This window comes from Aphelocoma coerulescens, assembly GCF_041296385.1.
Source record: "Aphelocoma coerulescens isolate FSJ_1873_10779 chromosome W unlocalized genomic scaffold, UR_Acoe_1.0 ChrW_unloc_scaf_4, whole genome shotgun sequence".
Taxonomy (NCBI): domain Eukaryota; kingdom Metazoa; phylum Chordata; class Aves; order Passeriformes; family Corvidae; genus Aphelocoma; species Aphelocoma coerulescens.
Window position 1 is genome coordinate 1,000,714 of NW_027184083.1, and position 26,539 is coordinate 1,027,252.

The 26,539-nt window shown below is 36.8% G+C and overlaps 1 protein-coding gene across 7 annotated transcripts in view; it reads right to left on the bottom strand.

Moving 5' to 3' along the window:
• Positions 1-1,548: 1,548 nt before the first annotated feature.
• LOC138102888 (nipped-B-like protein) overlaps positions 1,549-26,539 on the bottom strand; it is a 166,508-nt gene continuing 141,517 nt past the window's right edge. For 6 of the 7 annotated variants that reach the window (XM_069000658.1, XM_069000661.1, XM_069000664.1 and 3 more), the window contains 19 exons: positions 26,378-26,524; positions 24,498-24,632; positions 23,136-23,234; positions 21,892-21,945; positions 20,647-20,755; positions 19,940-20,076; positions 18,473-18,613; positions 18,053-18,146; positions 17,791-17,945; positions 17,440-17,530; positions 13,993-14,166; positions 13,265-13,455; positions 11,386-11,493; positions 6,980-7,180; positions 6,433-6,579; positions 4,432-4,727; positions 3,925-4,099; positions 3,096-3,281; positions 1,549-2,534 (listed from right to left, as the gene is read on the bottom strand). In XM_069000658.1, the coding sequence (XP_068856759.1) occupies positions 2,169-2,534; positions 3,096-3,281; positions 3,925-4,099; positions 4,432-4,727; positions 6,433-6,579; positions 6,980-7,180; positions 11,386-11,493; positions 13,265-13,455; positions 13,993-14,166; positions 17,440-17,530; positions 17,791-17,945; positions 18,053-18,146; positions 18,473-18,613; positions 19,940-20,076; positions 20,647-20,755; positions 21,892-21,945; positions 23,136-23,234; positions 24,498-24,632; positions 26,378-26,524 (3,006 nt within the window). In that variant the 3' untranslated portion in view covers positions 1,549-2,168. Of the gene's footprint in view, positions 2,535-3,054; positions 3,282-3,924; positions 4,100-4,431; positions 4,728-6,432; positions 6,580-6,979; positions 7,181-11,385; positions 11,494-13,264; positions 13,456-13,992; positions 14,167-17,439; positions 17,531-17,790; positions 17,946-18,052; positions 18,147-18,472; positions 18,614-19,939; positions 20,077-20,646; positions 20,756-21,891; positions 21,946-23,135; positions 23,235-24,497; positions 24,633-26,377; positions 26,525-26,539 lie in introns of all 7 variants that reach the window. The other variant, XM_069000660.1, reaches the window with a different exon arrangement.

Below are 26,539 nucleotides of genomic sequence, written 5' to 3' on the forward strand. Positions count from 1 at the left end.
TTTGGGGGCATACTCGGCGGGGTGCATTTCAATGCATATGACCTGGACGTGTACACCTAAGGATCCTTCAAATAAATACCAAGGTAAAATCCCTTTCCCCCTTCTAACTGTGTTTGACTCTTGATTTTAAGACCAGGAAAAGACATCAGACTAGTGAGAACTTCATTTTAGACTGCATCTGTATGAATTTTTTTCTCAATCATTCAATAGTTTCCTTGTGAAGTGTTTTTAACTCTTTCTACTAGTAATGTGACATATCATACAACATATTCTCAAAGTATGAAACTCCCACTATAAAAGCTGCTCCTGGCCCTGAGAAATACAGTATTTCATTGTTTAGTAGAAAAATGTCCTGCTTCCAGAACTGCAGGGGTGACTTCTGCTTTTTCTGCTTCTCCCTACTTTAACAACACCCATCTTAGCATGAGATGTGGCTTTTTGCACGGTGAAGAAAACACCCTTAACTGTGAAAAAAAAAAGGTGAGAAAATATTTCTGTTTAGAAAAATTCCAGTGGTGAAACAGTAAAAAGGCATGTCCCATGGGAACAATTACTAACTAGATTCTGAGGAGTTATTAATCAATTCGGTTTAATGTTTTTTCCGTACATGAGAATATTTTGGAATACTGATACTATTCCTCACAAATCGAATAATGTATTAGAATTCCGCAAGCTAGTTTCATAAAAACAGCCTCCTACCACAAATTAAATTCATAAAAGAAAATAAACACGAGAAAGATTTACTTAATAAGGAACAACTGTTTTAGATAAACATATCTGAAAACACGGCAGGGTTTATATGTCCCTAAAAAGTTCAGTTGCTTTAGATTTTTTTCTGTTTGTAAACCTGCTGGTTTTATTACTCTCTGGAAAAGCAAACTGCTTTTGAAAGGCTTGTGGCAACACAGTCAAAACAAATGCTTCTGAAAGCTTTCAATAGTACTTTTTCAATTTACAAAATGTGAAAACATCTTTCAATTAGTAAAAAAAATAGGCTAATATACAAACATTTTTTAAAAAAATTCATTTGTGAAGGAATGTAGCATAATTGCCCAGACTCATACCCATTCACTCCTCAGATACTGGTAGCTAGCTCCTCTTGACACAAGCCTCTCTATATTAACCCAGAGAAATGTGTACATGGCCAGTTAGCCCCGGCAAAATAGTCATTCAGCTTTCCCCAAATTTAAACTATCATAAATTACCATTTGGACAGCATTAGAAAGAAATTGAAGCATACAAGGAATAAACTATATTTTCTTTTTATATCAAAATGTACTCTTGAAAATGTGTTTGGCACAATGCTAAATCATATAGTTAATACTAAATACTGCAGGATACAATAAACCCCTGGAGTTAACTTGTGTTTACACCCTTTAAGGGATAAAAATAAAAAGATACCAATTATTCAGAAAGCCTATAAAAACTGTATAAACAATATTTTATGTCTTGTTTTGAAAACCACTAATATAGTATATTTTACAGAAAAGACTGCAAAATAATATAAACGGATCTTTACAATAAGAAATTCAAATGGAAACAGACAAGTAACAAAGAGAAGTAAAAAAATTTATTGCAGTATTCATTCCACCAGATTTGCTGGGGATCCCTTTTCTTGTATTATTTCAGGGTGACCTAATACATCAAAATCTACATTTACAAAAACTCCTCCTGCAGATAGGTCATAGATACTGCATGCTTTTTTTTTTTTTTTTTTTGTTTTCTTCAACAGAAAAAATTTTATATCCGGGAGATGCTGCCACTTAACAGCCTGTAAAAACAATGCTTCCCTGGAAACTGGCTACGCTAAAGAAAGCCATCCGCTGCTAGGTTAAACTCCAAGAACACTTTATTAAGAACATTAACAGACTAATTTCCAACATTCACTTGTTTATTTTTTTTAACAGAAAGTTTTGTTTCAAGGTATAAACAATCTTTTAAACTATAATACAGTGGGAGTAAAAATGAACTGAGAAGTTTCTGCTGCACAACAGCGAAGGAAGCTCCCACATAAATGTTTACCAAATATTTCCTTCTTTTTTCCTGCGTCTCAGGTTCCATTCTTACTCTTCATTTAACTGATTTTTTTTTTTTTTTGCCAGAAAGTTGATATCTCAGGTTTTTCTGTTATTTCAATTCCTGTAAATTTGGCTGTGTATACAAATTCATTAGCTGGAAGTTCCATCCTTGGCAGCATACAGCGATCGTAAATTTTGAACAACTTTATTAGTCAGCTTATTAGCACTCGTTAGAGCAATTTTTTTGTAAATAATGTCTGACTCTTTAATAGTGTCTACCCAAGGCACCAGTTTGCGGCCATCACGGCGCTTAGCCTCAGTCCAGGAGCCACTGTAGGAGCCTGCCATCCACTGAACACTGAAGCCATTGCTGGTTTTCTGTACTACTCTTGCAATTTGTGGTCGGTCTTTGTACTTTGGACAGCAAATAGCGATGACATCCATGACATCAACACTTTCATTCATCTGTGCTGCCAACTCTGTAGAGTCTGAATTTCGTTTTGACCTTCTCAATGACTAAAACATTGGGGGGAAAAAAGACCAAGTGTTACACAAAAGAACTTTAGTGAAATTATTGCTTTTATTGCTTTTAATCCCTTGACGCCGGGAGTTGGGATTCCCCGGCACACATTCCATTGCCGGCAATGAGACGCACCGCGACCGCCAGCGCCAAGGGGTTAACATATCCTTGTAAAACCACATACTCTTAATTTGTACCCGTGTCTTTATCTCTTATTGATATATAAAATTATATATACACACGAATCATAAAGCTACATAAAAACTTGGCAACAATAAAAAGGATAACACACAGTACATTCCAAAGGAAAATTAATAAATTTTTATATGGGATAAATCTCATTTTCTAGTTTGTGTTTTTTTATTGTCTTTTCTGTTAAACTTTCTACAAAAGTTGTATAAATGGTTAAGTAGAGAATCTCTATCTACAAAATGCTTTCTTTCATGTCGATTACATTACTTGGTGTACATTTAATATAATAGACTGACATTTATAAGCACATAAAAATAATTTTACGTAATACGCTGTGAAATACGTTGACTCCTCCTCCGCCTCACCCCTGAAGTGCCTCCTCCTCTATCCTCCCCATCACTTTCATCATCCTCTGTCTCAGCTGCATTGTTTTTAGGGCTGCCTCCTCCAAGAAGTGAGGTAATTGCTTTGTTCCGAGCATTTGTGCTAGCTGACACCTCTCCATCTTCTTCCTCTTCATCAGGATCCAAATGTTCCATAAGGAGCTTGAACTATTAAATAAACCCCCCAAAAAACAGATCAGTTTACATTCAAACTTTAAAAATAGGCATTCATATCACACTACATTAAATAAAAAAACAAATGAAAAGGTAAAGAAACTGTAAAACAAATGGCAGAAAACTTCAAACTTCAACAGCTTGTGGTTTGTTCTACAAACATTTTACTTTCATTTTCTAGTAGATATGTAAAAGCTTTCTTCCTGTGTTTCCAAAATTGCAAGTTTTCTCTAGTTAATATTTTAAAGAATTGGAAAAGAAAAGAGAAAAAAAATGGTAAATACACTGGATCTAGTCTCTGTTCCTGTGACAGAAACAGTCAGGGATAAAGTGAACAAGGTATATGGTAGAGGTATACAAGATGGATACCACATATTAGAAAATACTCTGCAAAGATGAATATCCTTCAGTTGAAATTAATTTTAGTTGTGTTTAAATTTTTTAGAATGCTTTGAAAGGTAATACTGCTAAACATCCTGAAAGGAAATTGTGAGTTATCATATATCAATCACATAAGATTACCAGAAACTTAACATTTTGAAATGTTCATCCAATACATCAGCATCTATTTTCAAGTTTATACTGTGTTACCTAGTTTGAAAGGATTTCTGATTTTCTGCAAAGCAACTTTACTTACATCTAAGTACTGCTTTACTATACTCCTCTTCACTTCTTCAGTGATCTTAGAATTAGCCATATCACTCCGCAGAAAATCCAGAGTTTGTTTTGGATGGAAATGAACTCCTGTCTTCCTGTTTATAGCTTTATCATACACTTTTGCAGATTCAGATGGAGAATATTTCTGAATTTTACTGTTTAAAGAAAACAAAAGGGAAGAAAGAGCTTTTAAGGAAAGTCCAAAACAATTTCAAGGAAAAGCTTTTAAAAATATTCAATATAAGTAGTTATATTTTAACCATTCCATATACAATAGACATCCTGGTAAGAAATGAAATCATTACTTTTTCTAAGCCAGTTTCATTACATTCAACCTATTCTATTTATGTTTTTCTCTTATACAAATCTATTGCTGAAACAATTATTAACAGTCAACTAAACAACCCCCCCCTCAACTTCTTCCAAACTTAATCCTTACAAAGAACTCACTAGATAACAAGATGGCCTATTGTCTATATATCCTTACCTATCAGAGAATCCACAGAGGTTCTTTAAATGCTGTTTCAGCATCAAAAGTAATAATATGCCTTGGGAGACATTTGCAAATTCAATTAAAGGAGCTGAATTTTCTGGTAAACATTTCATCACGGCATTTATATCATTTTCTTCATCAGAATCTGAATCAGAGTTTACTCGTTTCCGTAACCTCCGAGGCTTAGAAGCTTCCTCCTCACTTTTGCTCTCACTACCACTGTTACTGTCACTCTCAGTCTCCTCATCTGATGAAGGCTTTCTTTCCTTTTTTTTGTCTTTCACCATAGACTGTGAGACAGAGAAGTTAACACATTCCAAAATTAGGGCAAATAGCATCATGTACATTTCTAAAAAAATCTTTCAAAAATCATTATTGACTTAAATTAGGAAGAATTACCTATACAATGTTATTAATTCATAACTTGATATTCATAACTTTATATTCAAAGATTAAAATTATTTATGACAAAAAAGATGATGAATTATAACTCAAGGTTCCTAAAAAATTGATCCAAAGTCCACTTTTTTTTGCAAGGTGGTTACAGAAAGAACTGAAGCAAAAAGTACTCCACTGGCATGTTATTCTTAAAAAGACTGCTCAAGTTTATCAGAGACAGTAAAATGAAGTAAAAGCCAAATACAATAAATCAGGAAGAAAATTGCATTTTTGTTTCACCTGAATATAATTTTTGCATGTTACATATATTTCCATCTGTACCTTGGTACAAACTAGTCCAAGCTGGTTTTAATCATTGTCTATGTTAAAATCCTATGACACTAATTACACTGCTGACCAGAGAGCCCCCCAAATCAGCATATACAGTATTAATAATATTCAGTTCCACTACTTGCAGAGCTACAGAATTTCATACCTGCATTATTACTGCACATAGTATGCTTTTTCATAACACAGAACTTAAGATATCCCAAGTAGGATCTCATACTCTGCATTCTGTTCCCCCATCTAAAGAATGTGCTCTTTCTAGCAGATTAAAAATTGACTTTGGTAGGGTGAGAATTCAAAGCAGTGTACTTTCCAGGTATCAACTCTGACTTGTACTTACAGGTCAGATTGGAAATTCTAGAAATGGGTTTGTTTCCTGACAGTTTGGACTTTCTACTGTTAAAGTTGTCCAGGAAATGAAGACACTGAAGTCTTTAAGAATCACAGAATCACAGGATGGGTCAGGTTGGAAGGGACCACAGTCAGTCATCTGGTCCCACCTCCCTGTTCCAGCAGGGTCATCCCAGAGCACATGGCACAGGATTGTGTCCAGATGGGTCTGGAATATCTCTAGTGAGGGAGACTCCACACCCTCTCTGGGCAATCTGTTCCAGTGCTCGGTCACTGCACAGAGAAGGTCTTCCTCATGTTCAGGTCCCTTAATCATCCTCACAGCCTCTACTGGACCCACTCCAGGAGTTCCATGTCTTTCCTGTCCTAAGCAGCCCGAAACTGGACACAGTACAAGAAACAAAGGCCTTTTTCTTACAGGGTTGTGTATTGCCATAGCAACAGATACTATACCATTATTTGGGTTCTTATATGCTACCTTAAGAAAAGACATATTGCACACTCTTTTCTTGCAATAAATAATGTATTTAAAGTCTCCTAGGCGACACACGTGGAACTGCCATCAGCTACTTGACAACAAAAGAAAAAGTAAATGGGATTGTTATTAAAATTATGCATACAATTAATATTAATTCTAATTCAGTAATATTAGGGAATGATATAGATTTAATATTAAAATCTCAAAAATTGTCATTTTTTAAAATAACATAAGCGGCAATATAAGGAAAGTCTTTAACTAGTGTCTACCAGATACAGATCAGAACAGAAAGGGTTGTTTGTTTTTTAACTACCAGTTACAAACTAACAATACTGGTCCATATCATAATAATGGTACTATATTCACTGAAAAATTGACCAAATTATATAGAAGCTTATGCTACCACCATAATAAATATACTAAAATATAAATGCACATACCTCTTTAAATGACTGTAGTAGGTTGCTACCAGAAACTGATAGTGTAATGTCTATATGATGCATTATAAACAGTGGTTCTTCCTGTGTTTGATAAGGAAAACAGGCTAGATTGTCTGCTATGTACAAGAGCATATTCACCTCTGTTTTCTGGAAGTTAAAAAAAAGTACATATTAATATACATACAAATATCTTATTATATACTTATCCTGTGTTCCTAACAGTTTAAAACAAAAAAAGATCACAAATTTTATTCTACATACCCCCCAAATGCACTCTAAACAACATATATATATGTGCAAAATTTAGTCATACCTAAAGATACATTATTCCTAAACATCCCAAACTGAGTACAGAAAGGTACTGAATGATGCAAAAGTGACTAATGTATTCTATTCAGTAAATACCTTATATTATAAAGCAAAACAAAGTACCTTAGGGAAATAAAGCTATCAAAATTATGTCATAAAAATATATTGCAAAAGGAGAATTTAAGCTTGTAATGGTATATTTTATTTTCTTTATAAGTGAAGGAAATGTGATGCTTACTGCAGTATCATCAAATAGGTTGAGTAAGGAAATTAGAAAGGCTCGTCTGTGTTGACGGTTCCCTCGAATCATAGAGTATAGGTGTGAACACAATGCATTGGATGATTCATCATGTCTAAAACCTCTTACGGGATCCTGTGGGCAGGTATTGATTGCCTGTTGTACCTGGTAAGACATCTTCATACCAGCCACTGCTTTCATCTGAAATGGAAAAGTACTTATTTTTATTTAAACCATTGTTTTCAAGCAGTAACATTGAAAGTGGAAATTAAACAAATGCCTGTCAACAGAAACTTCTAGCTATTTTTTAAACTTTTTTCCCTTTAAGTGGTTCCTCATCTGAAGTTTAACTTTTAAACATGCACTGAGGTGCACTACTGCCTTTTGAGTAAGCATACAGATTAAAACAGAATGTGTGGTAGAGATCAAAATGTATTGTGAATTGCTTTCAAAATAACTTCTATGTTAGAAACATATAGATGATCTGTTTACCGACTACAGCCAGGTACCCAAATTTAAACAATTTTCAAGATTCATAGATTCATAGAATATCCTGAATGGGAAGAGACTCACAAGGATCATCAAGTCCAACTCCTGGCCCTGCATGGGACACCCCAAGAATCCCACCCTGTGCCTGAGAGTTTGTCCAAACAGTTCTTGAGGTCTGGCAGCATTGGGGCCATGACCACTGCTCTGAGGAGCCTGTTCAGTTCCTGACCACTCTCTGAGTGAAGAATCTTTTCCTACTATCCAACCTAACCCTCCCCTGACATAGCTCCAGCCGTTCCCTTGGGTCCTGTCACTGGTCACCACAGACAAGAGATCAGTGTCTGCCCCTCCTCTTCCCTTCATGAGGAAGTTGTAGACTGTAATGAGATCTCCCCTCACTCTCCTCCAGCTGAACAGACCAAGTGCCCTCAGCTGCTCCTCGTATGGCTTCCCCTCAAGGCCCTTCACCATCCTCATGCCCTCCTTTGGATGCTCTCTAATAGCTTTATATCCTTATATTGTGGTGACCAAAACTGCCCCCAGGACTTAAGATGAGGCCGCCCCAGTGCAGAGCAGAGCAGGACAATCCCCTCCTTTGACCTGCTGGCAGTGCTGTGTCTGATGCACCCCAGGACACAGTTGGCCCTCCTGGATGCCAGGGCACTGCTGACTCATATTCAGCTTGTCATCCACCAGGACCCTCAGGTCCCTTCCCACAGCTGCTCTCCAGTGTCTCATTCCCCAGTCTGTCTGTACATCCACAGTTGCCCCATCCCAGGAGAAGAATCTGGCACTTGCCCTTGTTAAACTTCATATGGTTAATAATTGCCCAGTCCTCTAATTGGTTGAGGTCTCTCTGCAGGGCCTCCCTGCCTTTGAGGGAGTCAACAGCTCCTCCCAGTTTTGTATCGTCTGCGATCTTGCTCAGTATCCCTTCCAGTCCTGCATCTAAATAATTTATGAAGATATTGAAGAGCACAGGGCTGAGGATAGAGCCTTGTGGAACACCACTAGTGACAGGTCGCCAGTCTGATGTGACCCCATTCACTATAACCCTTTGTGCCCCACCCATGACACAGTTGCTCACCCATTGCATGACATGTTTATCCAGCTGGGGCCTGGACAGTTTGTCCAGAAGGATCCTGGGCAAGACAGTATCAAAGCCTTTAGCAAAATCCCAAAATATTATATCAACTGGCTGCCCTTGATCAACCAGGTGGGCTACCTTGTCATAAAAGGAAATCAGGTTTGACAATCAAGACTTTCCCTTCATGAAGCCATGCTGGCTGTGACTGATGACTGCATTGTCCTCCAGGTGTTTTTCAATACCTCCCAGAATAATCTGCTCCATAGCTCTACCAGGCACTGAAGTGAGACTGACAGGTGAGACTAGAGGCCTCCTTCTTGCCCTTCTTAAAAATCGGGACAACATTCCCCAGCTTCCAGTCAGCTGGGACCTCTCCAGATTCCCAAGACCACTCAAAAATCATCGAGAGAGGTTTTGTGATGACATCAGCAGCTCTCTGAGTAGCCTGGGATGAATCCCATCAGGCCCCATAGACTTATAGAGATCTAGCTGGAATAGCAGAACCCACACAGTTTCAGGGTTGACTGGGAGTTGATCATTCTCACAGTCATGGTCCTCCAGCTCAGGGCACTGGGACCCCTTTGGTCTGTCATTGGTGTTGAAAACAGAGGCAAAGAAAGCATTAAACATCTCCGTCTTGTACATGTCCCTGTTTTTGAGGTGGCTATTCTCATCCTGGAATGGGCCAATATCATTTTTGCACTGCCTTTTACTACTGACATATTTAAAAAGGCTCTTTTTTATTGTCCCCCACAATCATGGTTTAAGCCCAGCTGGAAACTAAGCACCACACAGCTGCTCACTCAACCCCCCTCTCTACCCCCATCCTGGTGGAATGGGAAGGAGAATCAGAAGAGTAAAAGCCAGAAAACTCCTGGGTTGAGATAAAGACAATTTAACAGGGAAAGCAAAAAGCATCACACACAAGCAAAGCAAAACAAGGAATTCATTGAGCCCTTCCCAAGGGCAGGCAGGTGTTCAGCCACCTCCAGGAGAGCAGGGCCCCATCCTGTGGAACGGTGACTTGGGAAGATGAACACCTTCACCCAAAATGTCCTCCCCTTCCTCCTTCTTCCCCCCACTTTATATACTGAGCATGATGTCATATGGTCTGGAATATTCCTTGGGTCAGTTGGGGTCACCTGTCCCAGCTGTGTCTCCTCCCAACCTCCCATGCACCCCCAGCACCCTCCCCAGCATATGAGGAGCAGAAAAGGCCTTGGCTCTGTGCAAGCTCAGCAATAACAAAAACATCTCTATATTATCAACCCTGTGTTCAACATAAACCCAAAACACAGCCCCTTGCCAGCCTCTGGGAAGAAAATTAACTCTACCCCAGCCAGAACCAGCATAACTGCCCAGCTCCAATTCCAGTTGAGCTTTGGCCACACAAATTTTCTCCCTACAGTGGCAAGCAGCATTTCTGTATTCTTCCCATACCACCTAACCTTGCTTCCACTGGGCACACACCTTCCTTTTTTGCCTTATTTCCAAGAGAAGATCCCTGTTCAGCCAAGCTGGCCTTCTGCCTTGCCTGCTTGACTTCTGACATCTGGGAATTGCTGCTCCTGTGCCCTTAGGAGGAGATGCTTATAAATGACCAGCACTGATGGACCCAGCACCTGCAAAAGTATTTTCCCAGGGGACCTTACTTGCTAATTCCCTGAGCAGCCTGAAGTCTGTTCTCCTCGTGACTAGAGTTGAGGTTTTGCTGGCACTTTTCCTCCTGTCAACAGAGATTTTAAACTCGAGTGCTCAGTGGCCGCTGTGGCCAAGATGGCCACCAATCACCACTTAATTCACAGAATCACAGAATATGCTGAGTTGGAAGGCACTCACAAGGATCATCGAGTCCAACTCCTGGCCCTGCACAGCACCATCCCCAAGAATCACACCATGTGCCAAGAGTGTTGTCCAAACGCTTTTTGAACTCTGTCAGGCTTGATGCTGTGACCACTTCCCAGTGCCCGACCACCCTCTGTGTGAAGAAGCTTTTCCTGATAGCCAACCTAAATCTCCCCTGACACAGCTCCAGCTGTTCTCTCGAGTCCTGTCACTGGTCACAAAGAGAAGAGATCAGTGTCTGCCCGTCCTCTTCCCCTCATGAGGGAGTTGTAGACTGCAATGAGGTCTGACCTCAGTTAGGTATCTTTGGATGCCATGAACAGTGCAATGCTCAAATTTCAGTGGAATGCAATTAGATTTGGAAAGTTCCACAATGCAGTACACACACTGAACTAAGACTGAGGCCTTCTGAAATAAAGAAGGGGTGCTGCAACTCAATTTCAGATCTTTAGCAGAACTATTGTCACTATGCCACAACTCCACAAGTCTTCACTTAGCCCTCAGATTTTCCTTTCAGCAAGATCCCTCAGTTCTTAAAACCTTCTTATGTTCCTTCTGCTTAGATTACAATTTATAAAGCATTGATGTCTTAACGTTCTAATACATATATACTGACCTCTACTTTTACAAAGTGCTCTCTATTAATACAGGAAAATCATTGCTAAACATTATAAAACAGATGTCCTTACCTCTTATCAAATAAATGCTCTTAACATACTATTAAGTGAGGAAAACACTACTGTAGATTATAAATTAAAGGAATTTTTAGACTGGATGAGATGCTTCAAATGATTATATCCTTTCTATTTCTAAAAATAGAAATCTCCAAACAGGGGAAAGAATTGGGATCTTTACAACTGCTTACAGTTACTGTTATTGCTTATTTGTTATTTATATTATTTTTCTGCAGCTGAGGCCTATTCAAGTGTTAAATCACCAGAGAATGTAACAGTATTTTGTAAAATGATAAATTAGAATTACTTACATGAATGAACCCAGCATATTTTTTGTCTATTTCCACCAATTGCTGGTCAGCTTTGTTTCGCATAGAGGGCTCTGGATCTGTGCCCATAGCAATTAAGTACGGCACACACTTGAAAAAAACAAATGAAATGATTATTCAGAGTTATTGTACCTCTTCTTTCTCACTCTTTGCTCTTTTATTACAGTGTTGTTTATGTTATATTCTGACTACTGCAGAAACTAGAATAGGAAGCTTTATGCAACTTACTACCTGCCTACTTCTTTCAAGCAAATAGTACAAAATACACAAAAGACCAGCATTATCATAGAATCATAGAATGGTTTGGGTTGGAAAGGACCTTAAAGGTCATCTAATTCCAACCCCCTGCCACGGGCAGGGACACCTTCCACTAGACCAAGTTGTTCCAAGCCCCGTCCAACTTGGCCTTGAACGCTTCCAGGGATGGGGCCGCCACAGCTTCTCCAGGCAACCTGTTCCAGGGCCTGCCCATCCTCATAGGGAAGAATTTCTTCCTAATATCTAATCTAATCCTACTCCCTGTCAGTTTGAAGCCATTTCCCCTCATTCTTTCACTACATGCTCTTGTAAAAAGTCCCTCTCCATCTTTCTTGTTGGCCCCCTTCAGGTCCTGGAAGGTCACAATTAGGTCACCCTGAAGCTTCTCTTCTCCAGGCTGAACAATCCCAATTCTCTCAGCCTTTCCTCATAGCAGAGGTGCTCAATCCCTCTGATCATCTTGGTGGCCTCCTCTGGACTTGCTCCAAAAGGTTGATGTCCTTCCTATGCTGGGGACCCCAGAGCTGGAGGCACCACTGCAGGTGAGGTCTCACCAGAGCAGAGGGGCAGAATCCCCTCCTCCTCTGCTCCCCACACTGTGGGATCAGCCCAGCACATGGGGGGTTTCTGGGTGCCAGCACACATGGATGAGGCATGTCCAGCCTCTCACCAACCAGCACCCCCAAGTCCTCCCCAGGGCTCCTCTTGATCTGTTCATCCCCCAGCCTGTATTGATCCCAGGGATTGCCCGACCAAGGTGCAGCACCAGTACTTGGTCTTTTTAAACCTCATGAGAATCCCATGGGACACTTCTTGAGCTTGTCCAGGTCCCTCTGGATGGCCCCGTCCTTCAGGTGTGTCACCTGCACCACTCAGCTTCGTGTCATCTGCAAACCTGCTAAGGGTGCCCTCGATCCCTTTGTGTCATTAATGAAGATATTAAATAACACTGGTCCCAATACAGACTGCTGAGGGACACCACTGGTCACTGATGTCCATTGAGACCCGGAGACATTATAAACGATAGAAGTTGTATGAGGTTTCAGGTAGTATTTCCAGTTCCCTCAAACTCTAAAGTCAATTTACGCGACAAAAAATGCCATTTAAAAAAACCCAAACCACACACCACCAGTTATGACTAAACATGCACAAGGGCTGTGTTATAAACAAATAATTACAAAAATATTATGTAAGCAAAGAATAATGGAGATGATAATTGAAGTTATAACATTGACTCTGGAATTCCATAGTGTTTGGAGGACAGGGGAATTGAGGTGGAGGTAAGCTGTCACTGTTTTCAGGATAAAGAATTAAAGAAAAGTGCTTGGCCTACACCTGAAATTCATAACAGAAATATGCTCCAATGTACATTTTCATGTGCACTTTAGGCACTGGCTGGGCTTTTAGATATTGATCCAAAGACAAGAAAATACAGCATTTGGAATCTAAATTTCAAAATATGCTTTCCGTAAAGGCCCCTTGCTACAATAAGAGATTACTGTAACATAGATGCAAGAGAAAAACTAAAAATGTATCTAGCAAGTGTAAAAAGCTCTGAAACCTGAATAACAACAAAAAAAACCATCATAAAAGGTTACCATACCTGAACAGGATGGATGAGACCCTGGTTTAATGTCAGTGCAATGACATTTAGAGCAAAGTGGCGTACACTGGACTGGGTATGAAAGAAAGCCTCAAGGACCTGTTTGAGATATAGCTGCATGATGGAACTACTCATCCCTGAGGAAATATCACCCATTTCTTTCAGGTCTTCCTGCTTTGCTACTTTTTTCCCTGTAAAAAGGACAAAAGCAATAGCACACTCACCACAGTATAATCATTTACTTTGCTATTACTTGATGCATACTGATCTTTAAGCTTTATAATACAAAGATATTTCAGCCATCTTAGAATGGGTTTATGACCTCATGAAACACAGAACAGTCTGATAGCAAATATACTTAAAAAAACTAAAGTCACACAAATTTAAAGTCTCATTCCTTGATAAAGGTTTTAATTTTTACAGTTTCTTATTTTGTATCTGCTAATTAATCTTGGAGAATATTTTGATAAAAAGTATTACTACCATCATTACAGCAATTATGCATTCTGGATTGCTTTCAGGATTTATACATCCTGAAAGTAAATAATAAGCTACACATCTCAATATACCTATGCACATAATGAATTTTTGAAAATTGTTCTAAGATATCTTGCGTACAATATTACTAATTAGATAACAATCTTAAATGACTCGGTTCATGTATATAGTAATTGTATGCAAGAAAGTTAGATTTTGCCTGCCTCAGTACAGAAGAACTCAACACTTACAGTCTCTGTCTGCCTGCTGCATACGTGTATCCTCCTCCTGCAAGTAGGTCTGGAGGTTTTTTAACACCTGGATTTTTAAGTTTACTGAACAGTTCTTGTCTGAAAGAATGCTGTTGTACAGAGTCTTCACTTCCTGTTCGAACATTAAACTTGGGTGTTGTATAAATGCAAATCCTAAGGGTGGAAGAAAAGAGGAAATATTCCATGTTATTAACTAGAAATTATTTCTGCTTATTATTTTCTGCTTCTTAAGTCTTTCTTCAAAATAGAGGTATGAAATTTATCTACTCCCAAGTATAGTACTATCAAACAGTATTGCTTTTTCATATGGACACCATTCTAAGTTTATAAGGAGTTCTATTATCTGTCTGATAGATAAAGATGGGGTGCCGACCTAGGGCAGTTGAACTAAGAGTTATATAAGTCTGGAAGTATGTCCAGTGTACTGGTCTGCGTATCAATGACTAGGAGGTCTCCCAAGAGCAAGGGAGGAACATTGCTAAAAAATTACTCATTGTTTTTCTAATACATTTGGAGAAAAACATTGTGATAAAACTATGAAGAGTTATTTATATGGAGACAGAGAAAATGTGGAAAAATTGCTAAATATCATGAGTATTTAAACAATACAATCTTAAAAGAAAAAATATAGTGAACACAATAAAGTAAAATTTAGACCTCTCACTGTTATTATTCATATACCTATTAAGGTCATGATTTGAAAATTATCTGAAGCATTCCCAAGACTACATCTGTTAGAAGATACACACTATAGAACTGCTTTTAGCTGCAGCCTCACCCTTGACAAAGAACTGGTTATTCTTAGTCAGGGAAGTCTTTATTTCATAAAAAGTTTGATCTAAATAAGTAACAGCATATATAATTTTAGATCACATATGTAGATTTAGGAGTGCTGCCAACAGACTCTTACAGAGTATCATAAAAAAACAGTAATGGGAACATAACTTCCCAATTTAAACTATATTTAACTACTTGATTAATTTTTTAAGACTGTGAGAAAAGCAAACATTAAGTGTATTTTTCACAACCATAGGAAACTAAGATTCTGAACGAACACACAGAAAACATAAACATAAAAGAAGAATGGGGGGAAAAATGAAAGCAAATAAAATTATGCAAAAGCAATGTATAAAAGTGGGTATAACAAAGGGAAGACTGAGTCAGGTTTTAAAAACTGGCTCTGTGTGCAGAAAAGACAGTGTAGGTAAAGGCTAAGTCTAGAGCAAGACCTCAGTGCATTTAAGATCTCGTTTCAATTTCAGAACAGGAAGAGGAAAGAAGGCAGGGGAGATGGAGGGGAAAGAGATGAAAGAAAAAGGAATGGTGCTCCTCTTTGAAGTAGGTAGTATAATTGTCCACTCTATACAGGTGTATATTGATGTTTATAACTTGACCACCTCTGAGAAAGTCCAACCCATTTCCTAAATTTAATTTTGAAAATGGAAAGCACTTGCATGTTTGTGTAACAATCCATATCTCTTTCTTTCTTTCATTCACTTATTTAAAAGAATCTGAAACCACCAGTACTCTTAGGGAAATTCTTATTTTTCCATCCCCTGTAAGCAGGGAAGAAATTTTACTTGGCATAAGAATTTGTCATAGGGGATGAAAAAAGGCAACTGCTGTGTTCTCTTAAGGACTGACTTCACATCTTGGGGCTGCTCTCACACCTCTTCATACCTTTGTTTTCACTCTAAGGTTAAGCACTGAACTTGGCTGAGTAAGACATTACCTGTTAGATACTAACAAAATTTTTTATCCTCAATCTGCCTTGCAAGTACACATCTGGAAGAGAAGCATAACCATAAGCATCAAGCTTATGGTTAAACTCAATCTCTCAACAGCAGTGACACATCCCAAAGCAAAGGTTAAAACTGTTGAGTGTCCTTACTGTAAGGACACACTAATAATTACCAATAGGAAAGCACACACTCTTTATTTGATGCCTTCACTGTGTATAAATGTTGAATTAGCTTGTTAGTAATTTTCACCTTATTGCTGCACATAAATGTTGAATGGATTTGACAATTTGACTCAATTACCAGCCTGTAAGATAGAGCTTTGCACTGCCTACTATATCTCTGTACATCCAAGCAGCTACCTTCAAAGTGGAACCAGTACTTAGATGAGACTAATATATCACTGAAAACAGTTGTCTGAGGTTTAATTAAGATAAAGACTAACATGTTTACAGGCAGAGAAAAAAGAATAAAAAAATCTGAAGAATGCCTACTGATAGCCACTCCTGTTTTCTCCTCTTCCCCAAACTGATCACAGTTCAATCTGTAATTCAGGAACATTTCTGATGAATGCAACACAGCCTCCATGAGTAAAGCAATCATGTCTATGGTTAGGAAGGCAGCCCCTATCCCATGTGCAATATTTTGTATAGAACATTAACGTTAGAATGGACTACAGTAAGTGTTGTGCATCTTGATACAATGTCTAGAAAAACCTCCAGCTAGTTAACACCATAGCACTGTTCCTGTAACAGAGGCAACCCCAAAGCCATTAATCCCACTCAGCTGTCTGCAATGGTTTCCTCACAGAATATCAAATCAAGATTCAGTCTCAGTCCTTATCCTCAGAGTCCTCCCTAGCCTGAACTGTACCAGGATATCTAAAAAGCCATCTAAACAGCAGCATAAGGAGGAAAATTCTTATACACAGTTAAACCATATAATGCAAGCTCACACACAGAGAAGACAACTTTCTTTAGACTAAGCCATAACCATGAAGTGAACTCTTCCAGAAACCAAGGCCTATCTGCCCAAACAAGATGCTCTTACATGTACAGTTTTGGTCCTTGAGCAGAGGACGAACATGATACAAACCACTCAATGGCAGTTCATGCATTACTGCAAGTCACTGAGATACTATACTAATGCCTTCAGATAAAGAATCTATTTAAAATTGAAATACTGCCAAAGACCCAAAATAAACTGTAATATTTAACTATGACATCATCTCAATGCCTCAAGAAATTTCACAGAGCATCCCCTAGTTGGTATAAACTGCCAGAGTTCCCTCAACTCCTCTGGAATTTCTGCCCCTACACTTAAAATTCTCAAAATTTTTCCATCATTTTTTCTAGTTATTCTTTAACTATACCTTGAGGACTGAAAAACAATATTTGGAGTTACAACATACTTGCATGTGGGGAAAAAATAACATCTCCATTTACTTTGGAAACTTGATGCTTTTTAAGACTTGGTCATACATTAAAAAGGCATTCACTCTCAAAAGCATCCACTCTGCTGCAGAAGTATGCAACTTCAAAGTATCCCTTTGACTACATTTCTATAGCCAGGTCTCAAATAAAACATGTGGTGAACTTTGATTTTAAACAAACTTCCCTGCCACTACACAAATAAATGCATGGATTTCTACTACAGCAGAATAATAAAAACTATTAATATTTCTTACCAAGGCCAATAATGGCTTTCGTCTGTACTTCTTCATCTGAATGCTTTGTAAAATACATCAGCAGTTCAAGTACTTTATCCTTAATGTTAACCTGAGGAAATTAAAACAAAAATAATAGCTATTTGAAGATGAAACAGATATTTTTAATCTCTTATAAAAAGCATATATCAAAATGGAGAAACACAATCTTACTGCATTGTCTTTGCAAAACCATGTATTTACAACCCAAAAAACGATATATGCATTATGAAGAAATGCATAGCTTTGAGGGCCTAGGAATACCGTGTTCTCAAATTGAAGTAAAGCATTCAATATACACAAGATGTGGAGAGTAAATACAAGTTATTTTACCTTACTGTTGCCCTTAAAATCTTCCTGATCAAAATCAAAATGTCGACACAGTGCTCCAACAGTGAAAAGTGATCTAAGGAGTGCTGGTTTATTGGCAGTAAGTATTGTACTGTTTGGGTCTTCTTGGTGTTGACCTTTTAATTTTGAAAGTGCACCTACAGTAAGATAAAAGTTTTGATTACAGTATTTAATCATGGTGTATCCCTAAGATAAGACTTGTTGGCGAAACTGAAGAGTGACAATTACATGTGATTTTACTTACCATAGTATCTATTAAAACAGGCCCACACAAATTTATAGTTCTGAGTGACCTTGTTCACAACAGCCCCAAGACAGCTCACACAATGCTGAACAACCTAGGTGCAAGAAAGAAAAAATGAGTTACATATTTAGAATTTAAACCTGAGACTTTTGTGATGTTATGTAGGAAAAAGGTATGTAGAACTAAAAGTAATGATCTAACAGATGTAATGTCCATCTCCTAGACTACTCTGAAAACATGCCCAAACTTATAATTGTTAAAATATAGCAACAACACATACAAACACAAGTAAACCAAGAACATTGAATTTTCATGGCTCAAAAGTTAACTTCATAATGAAGACAGACTTTCTTTAAACCAAAACTATGTAGTTCACAATGTGAAATGGAATTAACCAAATAGTAGTGTTTAAAAGCTTACTGTCATGCCATATTTGATGATGAGTTTCATGAGGTCTTCCTCAATAGTGGCAAGAAATGTCTCACTTGGGTGTTCCATTAGTGGCACTACAAGTTCTAAGATTTTTGCAACATTGCAGATCACCATGAAATCATTCTGGGTCTGAAACAACAGCATTTATAGCATTTAACATTTCTGGCTGTGTTACCTATAAGCTAAGTATTATTAATATGTATTATGCAATACATATATAATACATATTAATATAATACAATTACATAATAGTATGATACAATTATGTGTCTTATGTAAGTTATTTGGTAAAGATTTAAAAGAATATATAGTTTACATCTGCTTTTAAGTTACATATTATTTTGAAAGCAAGTTCTTGTTTTCTACAGAACTTTTGTTAAAAAAAAAAAAATCTGTAGAAGCAGAATTCACCTGTCATCAAGGCTGTGACAGACCTGAAAACTTTTGGTCATGAAAATTTTTTGGAGTCCTGAAACAAATTTAGGAACTCTTCCTGACACATTCACACTAGAGAATGCACAACACCTGGCAACAGGTATTGGCAGCAAGTAAATAATCAGATAACCTTTTCCTATATAGTTTGATCAGAAGTTGCTCTACATCTGTTGTAGATATGCCTAGAGAATGCTCCAGGGCTGAAACTGTAAAATCCTAGGCTATACCTGCAAGCTAAGCTGATAACAAGCATTCTCAAGCCTGCTTTTCCCTGGGCAGCTGACCTAATGTAATAGATTGCTGCTTCCCACTCAGTCAAGCTCTTTCTTGAGCCATGGCTGCATGATCCTGCTCTGCTCCTGCCAGATGAGGGGTTCATCACAACCTTCACCGAGCCAACTGTGCTAATCAAAATGGCAGAAAGCAATGCAATGTTTCAGAGGAGGGGGCCATTTTACTGGACTGGGGGGATTCAGCATTGTAGCTCTCTATCATTTTTGTGAGCTAAACTGTCTTACAGAGGAATACAAAAACACCAGAGCTAGGGTAGAGAGAGGTGAACTGCTGAAGAGGATAGAGCAGGACATTTTCCTTCAAATATTTTTGCTATATGTTAGATCACTATCTTATGGAACCATACCTTTAGTCTTAAGATTCATATGTTAAATCTTAACTACTTTTAAGACTGTGACTATAAAATACAACAATTTTAAGAAATTATTTCATAACAGGTGGAAAACTGTGTTTTAGTCGTTAAGGGAAAGAGGCAGCACAGGTTTCAGTTTCATTTGGCTGTAAAATGTGAAGGCAGAGGGTGAGGAACAGCATCTTGGAAGCTATAGAGATCATCAAAAGGACCTAATATCTTTAGAAGATATGATGATCATGAATCATAGAAACATAATTTTTATTTCTCTTTTGCTACCTTCGATTTCATCAAGCATACAAGACAGCCATTAATTTCCATGCTTAATTATCTGGGAAAAAGAAAAGACTGAATTTCTAATTTTCTCTACTTACACTACATTTAGTGGTCAGGTATGGCTGCATGGTCATGGCATGTTTGACCATTAGCTGGGGCCTGATTTTGCTGAATAAGAACAAAGTGGTTATGCAAGCAACCAAGCGACCAGAATTCACACCTTTGTTGTCAGAATCTGCAAAAAAATTAGAAAATACACAAAGTAATGTTTGGGCAATGGAAAACATATGGCCAAAAGATCATATGACTATCTCTTTCATAACATATCTTTCAAGATCAATACAGAATATTCTTATTAGATTAGAGATGAGAACATAATGTGCTAACATTTGTATGTGATCACAACATATGTAAAATAGGAAGCAAAGATGCTTCAAAGATATAACTAGTTTTTAACCTAATTATTGTACACAGAACACTGGCCTAGCCAATGATTCCTATTACAACTGTAGAATGTATTAATACAAATAAAGCTTGACACATTTGTTTTGTTTTTAGTGAGCTAAAAGTTTGAACAAGTTATTTTAAAATTAGCTCTGTTATTGTGATTAGCTAGAGAAAATTAGGGAAGGTTTATTATTACACAGTGCTCAAAGGTTCATAATCAAAATAAATGCAATAACTCATTACCATCAGTTTTGTAATAGGAATTCTGTAACAGTAACTTTTCACAATAGTCATTTGAACCACCACTGTTACAGTATCATAAAATTCAAAGAAGCTACTGGGTTGTAAACACTACTACCTGACAAAGATTCCTCATATTTAAGAATGTGCTCAACCAAATTGTCAACAAGTTGAGTACAGGCTTTTTTCACAGGTTTATATGAGGCATCCTCTTCTGACTTCAACAGCTATAGCAGATGAAACAGAAAATTATTTAGTATTCAGGGTGCATTCATTTACATTGGATATGTACTGGTTTTATAGCAATTACTACAGATACACAAGTATTTTTCATTACAAAAGCATTTAACTTCTCCATAAAAGCTACATGGTGAAGAAAAAATTAAGGGAAGTAAGAAAAACTCAAACCAAAATGCAGAAGAAAAAAATTTAACTGTGATAAAAAGACAAAGAGTTCTACTGATTTTTGCATTGGGATGAAAGCTAACTTTGTGCTTAATGAAATAATGCAGTCATAATTGACAGCAGTAACTAATAGGAGTTAGAGGGCTTTTAAAAACACTTAGGAAAAAAATACAAAAGGAATGCTGTTTTTTGACACTAAAAAAAAATCAAACTAAGGTGAGACATAGTTCTATGAACATTTTAATCCGTTAATTTAATTGAGCCTGTACTATAGCTTTTTATTCAGTGCAGGCATTAAGAGGCACTTTGATTTACTTCGCTACCTATTTTCATGGCACTTGAGGCTAAAGTAAAATCTTTGGAGACCTCTAATACTCCCATGCATGCTGTTGTTAATTTTACTTGAAAATTAACAAGCGCATATGAGTTGTAGAGGAGAAAGATAACAGAGGCTAAGACATATAAACAAATCAAGCTCATTTCTTAGAAAAATCAGAGTAAAATATAATGTGGAAGTAAGCTATGGTCTGAAGATTCACTGCTTCTATAAACTGTGTAATAAATACATTGGATGTAAAAATACACTTATCTACCATTTAAAAACATCTACATTACACTAGAAGCCTCATTTCAGAATTGTATCATAGCTGTGCACTTCATGTTATGTCACTCATTATTGAAGAGACTATGAAATTAAAAAACAAACAAACAAAAACCCTCCCCAAAATGAAAAGGGAAGTATTTTTAAAACAAGTATATGGAAAGAAACTAATGTTGGAAACAAAGAAAGTTACACCAATGGAGAATTAAAGAAAGGTCAGATGTTTAAAGGGCATGGATTGAATTTGTTTACTGTAAAGGACTGGTCTTGCAGTCTCCATTCAATATGTTTTAGTACCAAAAGAAATTTTAAAATTCTTACAATGATTGTGCCATACATTCAAAATTCATTACTTACATTTTGAAGAAGCTGTTCAAACCAGTCATAGCCTGTATCTCTACAAGCTGCAACCTAAAAGTAGTTTTGAGAATAAACTGGTTAAAAAAGGCATCTGAAGAAAAATTACTTCAATACAGATGTCATCTTAAAATATCAGTAAACATGCACAGATATATTTTTCAAATATTCAGTACAATATCTTTGGACACCAGAAACTTTTTTTTCTGCATTTAAAAAAGAGTTCTCACCATTTAAGTGATCTCAGAATTTGTAGCCCATACAACACAAGGCCTACACATTTTACTGGAGATTGCTACCACTAATGACAACCAAATTTTGGGTTAGTAGAACAACATTTTGTACAGATTAAAGCACAAATACACGTTTGACATATTAAAAATGAACATGCATATATGTATGCATGTACATATTTTTATATAAACAAACTAAGCCTTCACTGGTATCATGTGTCAGGAACAGCTCACAGGTGCTCCAAAAAAGAATTGGCAGAACTGAGAATTAAACTGAAGTCAAATAAACTGACTGGTCGTTCTGGCAAAATGCACAATACACTATAATTCAGTAAAAATATTAAATAGCAGTTTAAACTCATATTTTTAAGTCACGAGGAGAGTACTTTGATATTTACATCTTGGTATAATTGATATTAAAATACCTTTTAAGTACAGTGGCTTTACGCAATACATTTTCACTACAAATGTAAAAGCATTTTATTTGAAACAGATTTTTGAGACATACAATTTAATTTGCTGCTCCTAAAAAGTAGATAACATTATGCAGATACTAGTTTGCCTTGGGTGAGAACATGACCTTGCATTTGTTGAAACAGCTTGATAACCTTTCAAAATAAATGTTATCAATTGAGGAAATTTTTCTTTTAAGAGACAACTTCTTAGTTAGGCTTAATTATATGGTGCTACTAGCATTTCCTGGAAAATGTTAAATATAACAGAAACTTGTGGTGTTTTAACTGAACAAGTATTTTACACAACCTGAATATAATGTGGTCTCAGTTATTACTGCCAGAAGATTAGTGAGCATTTAAAGTTTCCTATAGCCTGTTCCATCAGATTAATAACTCTAGCATGTATTCAATGTCAGGAGACATATAAAGAAATTAATCTGATAATTAAATTACTTGTGTATTTTTCTTATTCTAAAAGACTACAGACAATATTTCAAAGATACTAAAAACATAATGAAATTTTACATGCAACTTAATTGAAATTTGTTTAACATACCACATCAGTGATATTTAGTATTTTCCTAGTCATTGCTTCTTTGTCATGATGTAGAGTTGGAGTGAACCAGAGCTTCTGGAATGTCTCATTTACTAATTTCTGAAGGAAAAAAATATTAGCAGAAATAAATAATTTTATCTTGGCACGTAGGTATTATTACTAATACATCCATATAATAAATTTTTTGACAATATGTGCACTTTTGTAAGGAATTACTCAAGCTATGTGATACTGTTGTAGAGAATGTTATCTGAGATAGACCTAGATTACTATTACAGCAGTTATACTGGTCTATAAGCAAGCTTCACTAAAATGATCACTGGGAAGTGATGCTACAGAAAATGGAGTTACCACTTTCCTGCACTAATTTGCATTCCTCAGGAAATTATAGTACCCTGAGAAGCTGAAAACTGAACACAAGACTACAATTTCTACAGCAGAATTAGCAGCAATTTTAGATTACTTTGGCATTTTCAGAACAGCTGTGACAAGGCAAGGAAGAGAGAGAAGTCAAGTCTCTCTACCCAACTATAGGAAGTTGGTTCTCTTAAAATGTTTTTGTATGGAGGAAAAGATGGAATAGAATGAAAGTGAACTATTCCCAAATTACTTATAAAGCATATGCTTGTAGGAAGCATTTCTCATCCATGGAGACTTAAAAAATACATTGCAGATACTGCCTCATCTTTATGAGGTTGTTGGAAAGGCAAGGGAAAGGTCATCCTCCTTTCCTAGCAGCACCTTAGATTCAGCTGTTCATCTACTTCTTGATTAACAGTCTTCTCTGAAAGCCACTTGGCATTAACATATCTCAAGTGGTAAAATTATATGTTACAGCTTTAAAGTTGCAGATTTCAAATCCCACTGAAAGTGTGATACAAAATTATTACAGGTGTATTCTTAATTACCCAGCAATTTTAAAATTATTTTTGCCAAATCAAACAAAAAACATCAGTGTCAGGTTTATGATTCAGAACTTATAAATCTGGCACATACTAACATCAAGTACTTAATTTTGACTTAAAGTTTATTTTGTTTTCAGAAAGGAATTTTATATACTAATTTTACTTGTTAGAAAAGAGAAGTATCAGAGACAATACTTGCAAAGAGAAAAAAAAACCCCAAAACTCTAGACATTAACTTTTTAAAATCCTTTAATTGTCATCAAGAACTTGAAGAAAATAGAAGAAAGAAAAGAAAACCAAGTCAGACGGCAATGTAGAAAGCTATTTGCTCTTAAAAATTAATAAAAATAATAAAAATTACAAAGGAGAAATGAAATACTTTTTTTGATTATTTTTGCATCAAAATATAGAAACCAATAATGATAATTTAAATCCTGAAGGATATGTTTCATTCTACCTTAATGCCTTCTTCATCATTGACTCTCCGAATCATTTTCACACACATCTCAGTAATTTTGGGAAATGTTGGTTGTTCAATGCAGATATCCCTAAGTATCTTTATGACTCTTTTTCTGACACTGATACCAGTATCCTGTGAGGAGAAAAACATTATGCTCTTGAAAAGAAATCAAACATATTAATTAATGTATTATATAAATTAATATTTGAAGATCACACAATCTAACCTGAAAAATGTATTCAGAAAAGGCAGCTAAAATATTCTGGAGTATATTTATACAAAAGGTCAGCATAACTTTATTTGCAACAATTCTAAAGGTTTTGGCTGAGTCCTCAAAACATTGAAACACTTCCTCCATTTATATTGTCCCATTTAAGAACTCATGATGTTGCAAATGTATAATTCCAGTTCTTACTTCAAGATCTTACAAGCTAGATGCAATGATGCTTTAGCTACTGTTTTGGAACACCCAAGAGACTTTGTAAATCTGGACTGTAATACTTCAAAAGCCTTTGGATAAAGCTTATGGATGATATGTGCAGCAAATATTTTCCATTTTCCTAGGCTTCATCTAAGGAGAAGGATGAGTAGCTTAATTTCATATTACTTAATTCAAAATATGTTTAATCTAAATTCCAGGATGAGTACCTTGATGCATGCTCATATGGACATCTCCAAAACACTTTACAAACATGTTTTATCATGTAACTATAGCAAATGAGTAGTATTTGACTAAAAACCTAACATGAATGCTAAAAGCTAGTGTTATCTTACAGTTAAATTAACACTGTATTTTATCTGAACATCCAGCCAAAACCCACTTTTTATACAAAAACTCTAATAAAAAGCCTTTTAAAGCACTAAAACATAGCATAGAAAACCAAAATAGTTTTATATTTTTTTTTTAATTAAAAATGGCAACTTTAAATTACTGTGTTGTAGATTTTTTTCATCACCCACACTACTGAACTGCCCTCAATAACCCATACCTGAGACTTCAGAGATGTGGCAAAATTCCTCATTTCATTGAATCTGTGCTTTAATAAAGGAACCAAAAGGAATATAATCCTGGTTCTGTGGAAGTACCACTTTCTATGTATATTTACTTATTGATGTATATGCTGGTTCTGGCTGGGGTAGAGTTAATTTTCTTCCCAGTGGCTGGCAAGGGGCTGTGTTTTGGGTTTGTGCTGAACACAGGGTTGATAATATAGAGATGTTTTTGTTATTGCTGAGCTTGCACAGAGCCAAGGCCTTTTCTGCTCCTCATATGCTGGGGAGGGTGCTGGGGGTGCGTGGGAGGTTGGGAGGAGATGCAGCTGGGACAGGTGACCCCAACTGACCCAAGGAATATTCCAGACCATATGACATCATGCTCAGTATATAAAGTGGGGGGAAGAAGGAGGAAGGGGAGGACATTTTGGGTGAAGGTGTTCATCTTCCCAAGTCACTGTTCCATACGACGGGGCCCTGCTCTCCTGGAGATGGCTGAACACCTGCTTGCCCTTGGGAAGGGCTCAATGAATTCCTTGTTTTGTTTTGCTTGTGTGTGATGCTTTTTGCTATCCCTGTTAAACTGTCTTTATCTCAACCCAGGAGTTTTCTGGCTTTTACTCTACTGATTCTCTCCCCGATCCTGATGGTGGGGGTGTGAGCAAGTGGCTGCGTGGGGCCTGGCTGCTGGCTGGAGTGAAACCATGACAATATAACAAAGCATCACTGAAAACAAGCAATGCATTTTAGAAGGTTGGTCTTAAAAGCATGATGCTCCCCATTAAAATAATAAGATATCATTTACTCTTGGAATCATCATTCCATATTATTAAACATATAAACTCAGTTGAAAACAAATTTCCCAATGACACTTATCACCGTACCAAAATTCTTTCAATCAGCATATCATAATACTGCTCAGCAAGCTGAGGACGACAGAGCACAAATCGTCCAAGAAGCTCCACAGCTGCTTCTCGTACACTAGTGGAGTTATCCATTAGCCGCCCATGAACTCCTCGTTGCATATCCAGCTAAAAAGGAACAAA